Source organism: Bidens hawaiensis, unplaced genomic scaffold (genome assembly GCF_021521415.1).
Source record: "Bidens hawaiensis isolate Kalapana, Puna unplaced genomic scaffold, B.hawaiensis_p1.1 tig00023273_1, whole genome shotgun sequence".
Lineage (NCBI taxonomy): Eukaryota > Viridiplantae > Streptophyta > Magnoliopsida > Asterales > Asteraceae > Bidens > Bidens hawaiensis.
Window position 1 is genome coordinate 195537 of NW_027493653.1, and position 12781 is coordinate 208317.

Below are 12781 nucleotides of genomic sequence, written 5' to 3' on the forward strand. Positions count from 1 at the left end.
TATATGATTTGTACACAGACTCGTTTAAGCCTACTCAAGCTCGATAAGCAAATCTTATAATCGGGCTTGTTTATTAAGAGAGCTTATTTTTAGGCTCGAACCCATTTAAGCTCAGATCAATTCGAGCTTTTAGTGATCCGATCACGAGTCATTTAATAAATACTTTCAACCTCCACAGTTATAAGTCAAAATCAAAAGTTAGAAAAAATGTATATCAAAATGCAACAAAAGGCATACTAAAAATGCAGCAAAAATGAATACTAATGGCAGCAATGTGCATATTAATATTATATACTAAATGAAGCGAAAATGCATATCATAATGCTGTCAATGGCCTTCTTGATCCATTATTGAGAGCTTGTAGGATCAGGATTGGCAGTTTGTTAGTTAAAAATCACACTCACAACCCGCTTGTGTTTAATATCTGAGAAAGCATGCATTGCAAACAAAAGATTACTGTAACCATGAGAAGCCTAGATACGTATGCACGCGTGCACACGCACACACACACATTTATTGAATAAATCAACCTTGAGTGATGAAATACGTATACAAAACAATTCTCAAAAGTAAACTAATATCATAATATGCAGCATATAATTTGCATTCATATAAATCATAACTAAGGTAAATTTTTCAAAGCACCAACCTTTTTATTTGTACAAGCACTACCCACAAGATAACATCACGACAACTTAGTAAGCTGACCAACGGCATCTGTAGTTGCTGATCAACAAACACATACTCTCCTTTTGTTGGACTACAAATCTCCTAGAAACCAGCATAAATAAGAAAATTAAACTTCAAATTTCAAACAGTCCATTAAATAACGGTCATCGCTACATAACCATCCAAACGAAAAACAAAATCAGAAAATAAAGTGCATAAATAACAATCAAATTATTTATTTAATAAGACCTTGCATTTTTTTTTTATAAAAAGTATGATTGAGATCAAACAATTAAATAATACCTTTCCAATAGGATTTGTCTTGAGAAACTCAGGAGGAGTCTTGGTTGACACACCCATCTGAAAATTTTCACCCGCTTTGACGTCTACACCAACACACTACCGCTGTTTGAAACTTGTAAACATTCTTATTTGACTTGCTAGGGTATGTTTGGCAAAACTAGCTGGTAGCTTTAGCTGGAAGCTGGTGGCTTGAAGCTGGTAGATGGTGGCTTGAATCTGTAGCTGGTAGCTGTAGCTTTTTAGATATATTTAGATATTTGGCAGAATAGCTGGAGCTTTAGTAAAATATAAAATGACCAAAATGGGCATAATTAAAAAACATAATATTAAATATACTTATTTCGGAAGGTTATTTAAGTAATTAAAATACTAAAAGCTTGTAGCTTTTTCTAAACACTATTAGTATGAGCTTTAAGCTTTAAGATTTTTCTCATGACCTAAAAGCTTCAAACTCCTTCAACCAAACAAGGCTTTTAATTGAGTATGAGCTTTTTCTTAAAAGCTTGAAGCTTGAAGCCCTTAAAAACTCCTAAAAGCTTCTTACCAAACATACCCTTGGCATGCCCTATCTGCAACCATATCAAACAATCCATCAAATTATATAACTTTAAATTACTTCAAGCCAATATAAACCTCATTTCAACTCGATATAAATTTCAAAACCCTAAATCAGTATGTATTCAATACAAGCAGTACATCAAAATTTAGATATCGCTATACAAGCATCAAAAGTCACAGCCCAACCGTAAATCCGTTGTAGATTGCCTTTAAAATAAAATCTGTTTGAAAAACTCAAAATCTCATTCCTTTTTTAAATTTAACAACTTAAAACTAATTTAATAAATTAAAAACTTCATAAGAACATCCATGAATCATGATATATTGAAAATCATGGGTGAAAATGATGCATACCTTGGCTGTCTTAGATCCGACCACCGAGCAGCTACAATCGGTAACTTTAAACACCAAACACACCTTCAAAACACAAGTATAGATCAGTCTTATCGACTATCATCATTAGCTAACGCAATCAAACCAAAAGCATACCTCTTGAAGTCTCGATCTGAAACCTAGGCCAGCGATTCTTCACCCTTTCTCGAATCGAACCCAAACTAATGGCAATACAAGTGCTATTTGATCGATTCCTACTCCCTTTCATAGATTTGTGGTGTAAGAGCATTCACATTCCATTCATATCCCTCTCTCTATAATTACACTAAAAAACATTTTATTTCTTCAATTAAATAATATTTTTTATAACTTTATCATTACAGCGTTTTCTCTTCTCTATTCACAACCAATTCAACAAATATTAAAAAAATTAAATAGGAGCAAACAAAGTTCCTCCAAATTTACAAAAAAATACTACATTTTCTCTCTCTACCCTATAATTTACATTCACAACCACTCAAAACTCCACCCTATAATTTCCAAACTCTCCTCACATAATTTTAGGGGATGAGTTGAGAATGTTCTAAATAAGGTTTATGGTTGGACGCTATGCAATTGAGAGAGAGAGAGAGAGAGAGAGAGAGAAAGAGAGCTGGTGTTCTGAATTTTAAGTTTTGAATCAGGAGCCCGCGTGTATGTAGCTTGAATTTTGAAACTTTCACGTGCACCAAACTCTTATACATTACACTTAAATTGATTCTACCTCTTAAATTTGTGAGTATTTTTTTGGTAAATTATCATTCTATCCTTCCTATATGTATTATAATGTAGTACTTACGTAGCCTCTAACTGGAGTTAATCTTTTCCTTATCGTTTGATTTTGTTTATTTGCTAGCTTGCGAGGTTTTTCTGATGGCCATAATGTTTAATGTGTGATGCCTTATAAGTTATTGTTTGTGGTGTTTGAAGATTCGGTTTATTTATCTCTTCTATTCGGAGATAGTGGTCAGCTACTTGGCTTGGCAACCTCGGTTGCATTTGTATGTTGCTTTAAAATTGTTTGCCAGTTAATCGTTTGTTATTAAAGCCGAATATTTTTTATAGTTTATGGGTTCCTAAATTAGACTTTAGGTTTTATATTGGTGATATTGGGGTATTGTGATAAAGGTTTAGATTTCTTTTTCTTTATTTCTGTTTTTCTCTTTGTTCACACCATGTGTTCAATGAAGGTCATTCATTTTTGTTTTCGTATTCGACTATGGTTTCACAATCCCTCGCAACGCGGGGTTTGAAATACTAGCTTCTCTTAAATGGGAGAGTAAGTCATTTTTACGATTTTCGTCCAAAAAGTTTCTTTTCTGCAGCTGGACCCTTGAGATTTCTTAATTGTTGCAATACCGTCCAAATTGCTAACCCCGCCTATTTTCCAATGTTAAGTTTGGGGTATTTTTAGTATTTTTCATATACCTATTAGTTTATTTAAGTTTTAATGCCTCTATGAACATGTTCTTAACTTCATGGGCAAAATATAAAAATCGGCTAAGACCACCCTTCGTTCCCCTTTCTCACATAGCAGGAGACTTCTCGCCACCACCACTATTACCAACATATTCTGCAGCCACAGCCGACTATCTATTCTACCGGCCAAATCCCGCAACTAAATTTACCTAAAATCACACTTTTTGATTGCAATCGAAGCTCCCGTATATCACATATTGTTCAAATGGATTTCAATTTAATGCTTAGTAGTGATTCATTTCATCCATTTCAATTACCTAATTCAAATTTATTTTAATGTGGATAGTCATCCTCTGGCAAGAACAAAGTATACTCTCGTCGACTAAACAGCTAATAGTTATACCTGTCAGATTTTAACCAGCTAGTAGAACAGAGTAACAAAGGGGTCCGATCTGTGGGTCCAAAGATAATGGTCGGTCACCTGCAAGTCCGTCTCGATTACTTGCTTAAGCGCCGAAGGGACACCAAATCGCTGATCTGGAATTTCGCTAGAAATATAGTTGGAGACTTGGTTACAATTTCAGAGACGGTGATGAATGAGCTGAACTCGGCCATCGGAAAACCGAGAGAGAGGGTAAGAATCTGAGATGAGAAAGGTTCAACGCTTCACTGGTTCAGTTGTAGGTTGGTGGCGGTAGATGTAGACATGCCCATGGTGGTGGGGGCGACATGGACATGGTGAGGGTTGGCCAGAATTAACTATTATTGTCATTATTATATTATTATTACTGATTTTGTTTTTTTTTTAAATAATTGTTTAAAAAGACCAAAATACCTCTGAGTTAACGTTAAAAATTAACGGATTTAGTGACCTATACAATATTGGCAGTAAATAAGAAACCTCAATGGTGCAGTTGCAAAAAGGAAACTTTTTGAACGAAAATCGTAAAAATAGATGAACGTAAAAGACGATTTTAACACTTTACTCTTTTAAATAATTTGCTATTACAAAAGAAAACCGAAAAGGAGTTAATTAGTTTATAAAAGGAACAAAAGTAGACCGGTGTGGTTGGAAGATCTATTTTACTTAGAAAGATCTATTTTACTTAAAAGTTAATGATGTTAGTTGTAGATGTTATAATCTTATCAAAATTAGTATAACTAGAAATAAATATGAAGGAACACACATTGAAACCTGTCTTTTGATCTTTTTCCATAATTTCGAAGGTGTCCATTTTGCCGGTTATAATAACAAGCAACCAACTCTAGCCAATAAAATAAGACAATGATGCAAAATGATTAGCTAAATTTTCTTTGTACCCGACATAAACCATTCAATCAAATTGTCATTTATCTTATGTCTGTTGCTATCTAAAGCAAGAATCTAGTAATATGACAAGTTGAAGCAATTATGCAACAAGTAAAAAAAGGACAGAAATTCCATAACTGCATACAATCAGGCATATCTCTTAGGTATAACACCTAGGACGTACATCAAACACGAAAAAAATTGTAATTACAGTTAACAACTACAAAGCACCCGTTATTGGTTTACGGATTGAAGGAGAATCCCCCGAAAATACCTTGCTTGTATGGCAAATATGTTTTCTTCTTCATATCATTCGAAACCGCCCTGTTCACACAGTAATGAAGCTCATGAGACGATAATCGCCCACTTCGCTTCGACATGGACCCCGATTTTCTAACATCTTGATCATGTTTTCTGAAATTCGCCGAGTATTTCTTAAGCGGGTCTGAGTCCATTGCTCGGCCATCTGAAGCACTTCTGAACAACAACAGATCAATGAAGCTCCATTTTCTTGATCCAGTTTCAGAAGAAGGTGCCGGAGACAAGGGCACCACTTGTCTCCGTTGATCTGAGATTCCAAGCGGAGACAAAGATCTCGTTCTTCTGCTTCTTGAAGAAGGAGAATACCCTCTCTCTCTTCCTCTTTCTCTCTGTTGCGCATGTGGCGGAGGAACGACGGTTTTGTTGGATAAATATTCCAGCGAGACTGATTCATTATTATTAAAATGACAACTTATATTAAATGAAAAGTCGTCTTCTAACAAGTTGGCAGGTGTTTTTGGAATGCCAGGCTTTTCCTCCCAGGCAAATGGGACGGTGGCAGGAGAACTGTTTCTATTCGCATCCGCGGTGATCAACAGCTCGTCAAACCCGCAATATAACTCCGTGAGTCGTGTGGGACTAGACGGGGCGCTTGTGTAGCAGTCGTGTGATGGGAAAGTGAATTCGAAATCGGTGGAGGAAGCGACGTCCATAGTTGTATATATGTTTGTGAAGAAATTAAGTGAGAAACAGGTATGGAGGATTGGTAGTTATATACCTAAACTATTTGGATCGACGAAAGAAGGTGAGAAGGTTCATAAAACCATGTAAATTTGACTGCAAAACTTGACTGAAGTTTTATACATTATTTATTAATTTAAGTTATCAGCAACGTTTTTAAATAATATTGTATGGTTCAAGAAGCTAAATAGTTTAATTGATTTGGAGTTAAATATTTGTGACCAAACAAACACGTTTACAAATTTTAACAATTATATTTTTAGACGTATTTGTATAAATAATTTTCATTAGCTTTGCACATGAATTAATAAATAAATAGATACATAATAACAATAAGTTATTAATTTGATATAATTATTATTTTATGATTTGCGTTTAGTTACGTGTTTGAAATGTTCAACCTTAGAGGTAATTAACTTGTTCAAGATCATAAGGTTGGTAGAAACACGAAAGAGTATATAACTAATAGGACCCTAGAAGGCCACGCCCTCTGTGATACTTGTGACAAAACCAGGTACACATGAGTACGTATTTACCGAACAAACAATTAACTGATTATTGCGTATCGAATAAACGAATAACCAAACGGGTCTGGTTATAACCCGGATATCCCGGGTGGCCATCTATAAGTGATATACGTTTATTATAATCTAACATATTGTTGTTATGGCCTTAGTACAATAACAAACCAGTTAAACGAAAACATACTCGTTTAACTACCCGCTATGATTTTAAACGCGGAAGATAGTTATGAAACAAGCATTGTATCATCCGTTAAGCCGAAAAAGACTTACAAAACACTTATCTGGGTGTTTTAAGCGATCCGTGAAAATATTTTCAATTTTTACAAACAAATAGTATGTTTTTCTAAATTTACAAGGAATTTTCGAAAAACACTCGTTTTTGCACTGTTTGTCGTACTCGATATGTTTTGCTTGCCAAAAAACTGAACCCGAAATAAGTTTGGACTAGGGATTTCACGTTCGGGCACGAAAATCGAGGCAAGTGACCAAAATGCCGCCCAATGGGGGGGCACTTAATTGTGGCCGCCAAAAGGGAAATTTACCCCCCCCCCCCCCCCTTCCTTAAGTTACCTTTATATATAAAATATTAATTAAGATATTTTTCACACCATTTTCATCATAATTCTGAACATTAACTTCTGGAACTCCATCACAAGCTCAAACCCTAGGTAAGTTCATCAAATTAATCCATTTTTTAGCTTACTTAACCATGTATAAACACATATAAACATAGTTTGCTTTACTAAAAATCACTTCTACCCATGCAAAAACCTAAAATTGTCCAAAAACATATTTTGATCATACACATGGTTAGAAACCTGGTTTGATAAGTTTTTTAGCCATAAAAACGGATTAAGAATTTAAATCACGTTTTTATAGTTCAAAAGTTCGGTTTAAAGCCCTAAACGAAACCCTAAGTTTCAAGGATGATCTTTTGATGATACATGCTTAATTTTATGATATAAGACCTTTAGGTTAGAAGGAAAAGGACCTAAACAATTGATTAAATGAGTGGAAATGGTTTGAAGGCATATCAGAGACCATATGAATGACTGTCTGTCTATATTTGGTAATTTTTCGACCATTCGAGAATATTTGGCGAATTTATTACCGTTTAGTGACGTTTATTTGGGAAAAATACTTAAATTGCTTGAAAAATTATGAAATTTTGTGTATAACTCAGGTATGACATAATATGATCACACATAAAATTTATGATAATTTGGAAAACCCTAGCTATGTTTTCTGGATCCACGTTTATTCAAGTTTTTATAGTCGTTTTTTGCTCGAAAGGGTAATTTGGAAAGTTTTTTTAGCTTTTAGAAATTTTACAGGCTACTTTGGAAGATATTGAGATCACCAGGAATTTTATCAAATTTTTTAGAAATTGTTTGGTATAAACGGACGATTTACAGGTTAAAAATAACATATAAAATGAATTTTTGTAAATTAATAAATCAGTAAATAATTTCAAAAATATTTTTATAAAAATCTACATATTTTACTTGGTATGTGTATAAATTTACATAATTTAAAGATAAACAAATAATTAATTATGCTAATTTGAAAGTTAAACAAATTCAATTTTGATAAAAACCGACGAGTTCTTGATTGACGAACCTGTTGGAATATCAGAACATCAAGAGTGATCAAAAATCATATTTTCGGGTAAATTAAGTAAAATCGAACTTTTTGTGAGAAATCCGGATAATTTGGATGAATTGTGCACGTTTTACTCCAAACCAGACCGAATAAACGGAAATGAGCCCCGTAGCTAATCCAGACATCTAATCTATGATTTCTCTTTATAAATATAATCATTTTATCAACCAACACATTTACTTGAGTTTATGTGGTCATACATGTTTTCTAAACTCTTAAACGATCAACTTGGCCCAGCAGGTGAAACGGGAAAACTGAGCCAAGTTTAGTTTTAAACATAAAACATTGAACAACGTCACAATTTAATCATATTGGCATGTTTTGGGCGTGGCAGGTATACCCAAACTAGATATACAGCCCAGTTTAGTATGAAAATTATAATAATATTAAAATATTAATATTATTATACTATCGATTATAAGATTGAGTGCTAGCAAGCTAAACAAACTACTATCTGATATCGTGTTGAATACCGACTAAACAGTGATTTCATGACCCCTCTTTCTTAACTGTTTTACAAACTTTGCGGTGAAAAGCATGTTTACTTATATCTATATACATACTTGAAAAAGGTGACGATGTGAATTATCTAAGTGCAAACACATGAAAGTCCCCCCTGACACAGTGATTAACTTCGAGCCGGTGGCTTGTGAATAGTATTATTGGTTTGACAAACCTAAACGGAGCGGGCATGATTTGCTGAGACTTTATCCCGTTCACACATGACCATAATTATACAACAAGCTATGTAGTGTTAGACATGGCTACTTGGGGCATGTTGTGGACGAAAGAGGGGCCGCAGTGGTTGATTGCGCTTGGGAAATGAAGGCACGCAGTATGAACGAACAGTCAAGGCTTCACTGTAGCTTAGCATAATTACATCACATATATACATCATACGTACATACATACTTACATGCGTATATACAAACTATGACTTGTGATTACGCATAACTGATTTCTTGAAACTTGTGAAACTCACCAACTCTTGTAGTTGACCCATTTTAACGTGCTTTTCAGGTGTGCCAAAGTTGGAAAATACATGATGATGTGGTATGTGTTATCGAATGTGGCTGATGTTGTGTGAATAGACGCAAGGGTATTAGTAATGAGATTAAACAGCTAACAAACTAGTTTTGTTTATATCACCTAGATTGTAAACAAAGATAGAACAATGTAATGTAATGTAATGTAAATTAGTTTGTAATGTTTCTTTATAAACAATGTGGTTGATACCAGAGGTCTCTGTTACATTCATGTTTTACGCTTCCGCATTTGCTAGTCGAGGGTGTGACACCCTCACGTGCATGTGGCGTTGATGATGAGAGTGTTGTGACGTTTATGGCATGCGGCGGCTGTTCATAGGCTTCTATTTGGATGATAGGTTCAAAGACTCCTGAACAACGTTACTAGATGATATTCTTCAAAATTATATTTGGTGATTGAAGTGGCGGAGCCAAAAAAATTTTCCTATGGGTTTGGGTTTTTTCAGTGCTTGGTTTTTTCCGGTGTCAAAGTTTTCGGGACCTAAGTCATAATCAATAAAAAGATACATATTATAATTGTTTCCTACGCATTTTCATGTTTTGAAAACAATCTATAACATCTGTAATCGCAACTTAAAAAAAGAACTGATTTTCAATATAACAAGTGCAAGCATCATATATATAGTCGCCACCCATCTAATTACACAAAATCAAAGGAAGATTCGTCGTGAGGTATGGATCGATTGAAGGCTCATTAAGAAAGAGTCAGTCAGCCGGCTGTTGTGTCATCTGGTTCAAGTGCGGCAGGTAAGGCGTTGGTTGAAGCTTGGAGGCGAACTGGCAAAGGCAATGATATGGATAGTCGTTTGGTTGATAGAAACATAATTTATCGGTAGCTGAGGCGATGAATGCTGCTTTTGTTCTTTTATTTAATTTTCATTTATGTATTATGTTTAAGAATGCTAATTCAGTTGGGTTTACTGAATAATTCTATGAATAATTTGGACTTTTTTTATAATCTATATATGGGTTATTATTGGTCCATTTATAATGTTTGTTAGTAATTTTAAAACTTTTTATATGTTATAAAAAAATATTCATTACTAAAAAATTTTTAACTAATTTTTTTTAATTAGTGGATTCGGATACTTTTTATAGAATGACATTTTGTTTGCTCGTCGAAAGAATGGGTTCGCTCGTTGGTTCAATACTATAGGTTGTATGTAAATCGAAAAAAGACATGGTTCGGCCAAACCTGGTCACCACCAAGTGGCTCCGCGTGGTTGGATTAAAAAACTGTCCACAGGGGTAGGGCTTGACTAATCACGTGGGTATGAAAATAGGTGCATTGTGATTGAAAGAAAAAGTATAACCGTCCAACCGTAATGTTAAGAAACAACAAATCAAAAAATTAATATAACAAGTGTAGCAAAAGAACACCACGAAGGTAATCATGACAAAATCGATTGATTCTAAAAGCACAACCGATTGATGAATTTGTATTAAATGGGGGAAGAGGGAGTCCGAAGAGATGACTAGTGGTGGTGTTACAACGATGGTCGTCGGCCAGCATGCAGGTTATGTAAAGCCAATATTTGTGACTTGCGATATCAAATTATGAAACCCATTATTTATTCACGGTTAAGATAATAATTAATGTCGATGAGAAATCCGGACACAAAACGAGAGCTTCGACACGCGTTTAACTCAAATGGGAAAGCTTCTAGAATGTTTTTTCTTGTTTGGCTATAAATAGGACTTTAGTTGTTAGCTTTATGTGTGTTTTGATGGTGTAAACAACCTCCCAAGGGGAGCTTACATTGGGTGGGATCGGTTCGTCTAATGTTATGAATTTTTATTACCGGTTACGGAGTCGTTCAATATTGTCTTTATATTATATGTTCGATCGTTTGTTTTATACCGCACTCGTCTCGAGCGATTATCAAGAACAAAGCCGTTCATATGTCGGATTCGGTTTTTGGACCTACAATTGGTATCAGAGCGGGTTTGAATCAATCGATTCAACTTTGTTCTTGATATTCGGGTTCTATTTCCGCGATTACCCGAACCGAGATGTTAATTTCTTGAAGTTTTTGGAAATAAAATTTTGATGTTTGGAAATAAAGTGTGAAGATTTGAGGAAATAAAGTGCTCAAAGTTTTTCTCGTGTTTCTAGATCTGGATGAGGTTCGTTTTAAGGTTTTGTGAAGTTTTATGATGGTGTTCGGTTTTGCTCTGAATTGACATGAAAAAGGGTGGTCATATCTCCGGTTAGAAGGGAAGATCTGTGATGAGTAGGGTGACAGCGTTTGATGGCTGGCCAGCCCGTCGGAGTTTGTTTTCCGGCGAAGGGAGCCAGTCACGGTGGTGGTTATAATGGTGGTAGAAGGTAGCCGGGGCTGGGGTGATGGCGGCAGTTACTGGTGGTAATGAATGTTCCGGTGGCCGGAGTACGGTTTTCTGGCCACAGAGACCGGCTATCATATGTTTAAGATGAAGAGATGTTGATGATGGAGCCGACATTTAACAGTGAATATGGGTGGTCGGCCACCACCGATATGGTGGTGGTTGTGGTGGTGGTGAAGGTGCTCCGGTGGATAAGGCTGGCGGCGATCCGTTTTCCGGTGAGTGGATCTGGCGGCTGTCCCATCTTCACAAAATTGAATTGGGCTGGATGCTTAGCCTAGTGTGTGCATGGGCTGAAAATGGATCAGTAAGTGAGATCTATTTTGGGCTGTCAAGTTTGGGCCTGCTCATAGAAAGGTAGTTCAACAACAAGAATAGTAAACCGAGCCACATGCTTGCAAGATATTTTTTGAGCCGAGTAAGTCATTTATTTTTCAAGTTGACTAAACTGAAGAAAGTCAAAGTTGATCGGGTTTTCGTCATTATTGGACTGTGTTAAAATCATATTATTTATATGTTATTTTTAAGGCGTTCAAGAATTCAATCCTGAAAACGTGGGCTACGAGCATCCGAGATGCTTATTTATTAAGGTGATAATTTTTGAACAAGTTAGATTTAATAGGAAATTAAATTGTTTAAGCTCTCAACCTGAAAATATGGGATACGAATATCTGGGATATTTATTAGGGGTGAGTTACTTAAATAATTTCATTCACGGAAATAATAAGCTTTGTCATTTGATCGTTGTCTCCGGTATTTCGTTAAGCTCTTCTGAACCTATATTGCTTAAGATCTGAGATGGATAAAGAAGCGAGAACGTCTTCATGAATGAATTTGGTGGATCATACATTGAGGGGGTGATTGAAAAAGCTTCGGTTATCTGGATGATTTGCGAAAATGCGAGACACGGTTCGACGATGTTTTGAGATCACAAGTCAAGGGGGGTGACTGTAAGGCCAATATTTGTGACTTGCGATATCAAATTATGAAACCCATTATTTATTCACGGTCAAGATAATAATTAATGTCGACGAGAAGTCCGGACACAAAACGAAAGCTTCGACACGCGTTTAACTTTAACGGAAAAGCTTCTAGAATGTTTTTTCTTGTTTGGCTATAAATAGGACTTTAGTTGTTAGCTTTATGTGTGTGTTTTGATGGTGTAAACAACCACCAAGGGGAGCTCACATTGGATGGGATCGGTTCGTCTAATGTTATGAATTTTTATTACCGGTTACGGAGTCGTTCAATATTATCTTTATATATTTGTTCAATCGTTTGTTTATACCGCACCCGTCTTGAGCACTTAGCAAGAACAAAGCCGTTCATTGTCGGATCCGGTTTCAGGACCTACAGGTTAGATATAGAGGCGTACTTGATCTAGTTGGATATGGAAAGGAAGCAAACAAAGGGGGAAAACGACTTGAAAGGTCGTTATTTTGTTACATGCATTATTTAAAAGTTAATTTAACGTCTAGAACAAACGACTATTGACACAAATAACTGTGGTTACAATGTCCCAAATCATAACGGTATCCCATATATTGTATTGAGACTGAAAATGTAGTATG

The 12781-nt window shown here is 35.4% G+C and overlaps 1 protein-coding gene across 1 annotated transcript; it reads right to left on the bottom strand.

Annotated features, from left to right (window-relative positions):
* Window positions 1–4872: 4872 nt before the first annotated feature.
* LOC143567246 (uncharacterized) lies at window positions 4873–5604 on the bottom strand. Its single transcript, XM_077053710.1, has one exon. It carries the CDS (start codon window positions 5602–5604, stop codon window positions 4873–4875), a length of 732 nt encoding a protein of 243 aa, XP_076909825.1.
* Between the last annotated feature and the right edge of the window lie 7177 nt (window positions 5605–12781).

Bases quoted from the DNA above. Each gene is read 5' to 3' on its own strand.
- LOC143567246 (XM_077053710.1), bottom strand. From the start codon at position 5,604: ATGGACGTCGCTTCCTCCACCGATTTCGAATTCACTTTCCCATCACAC.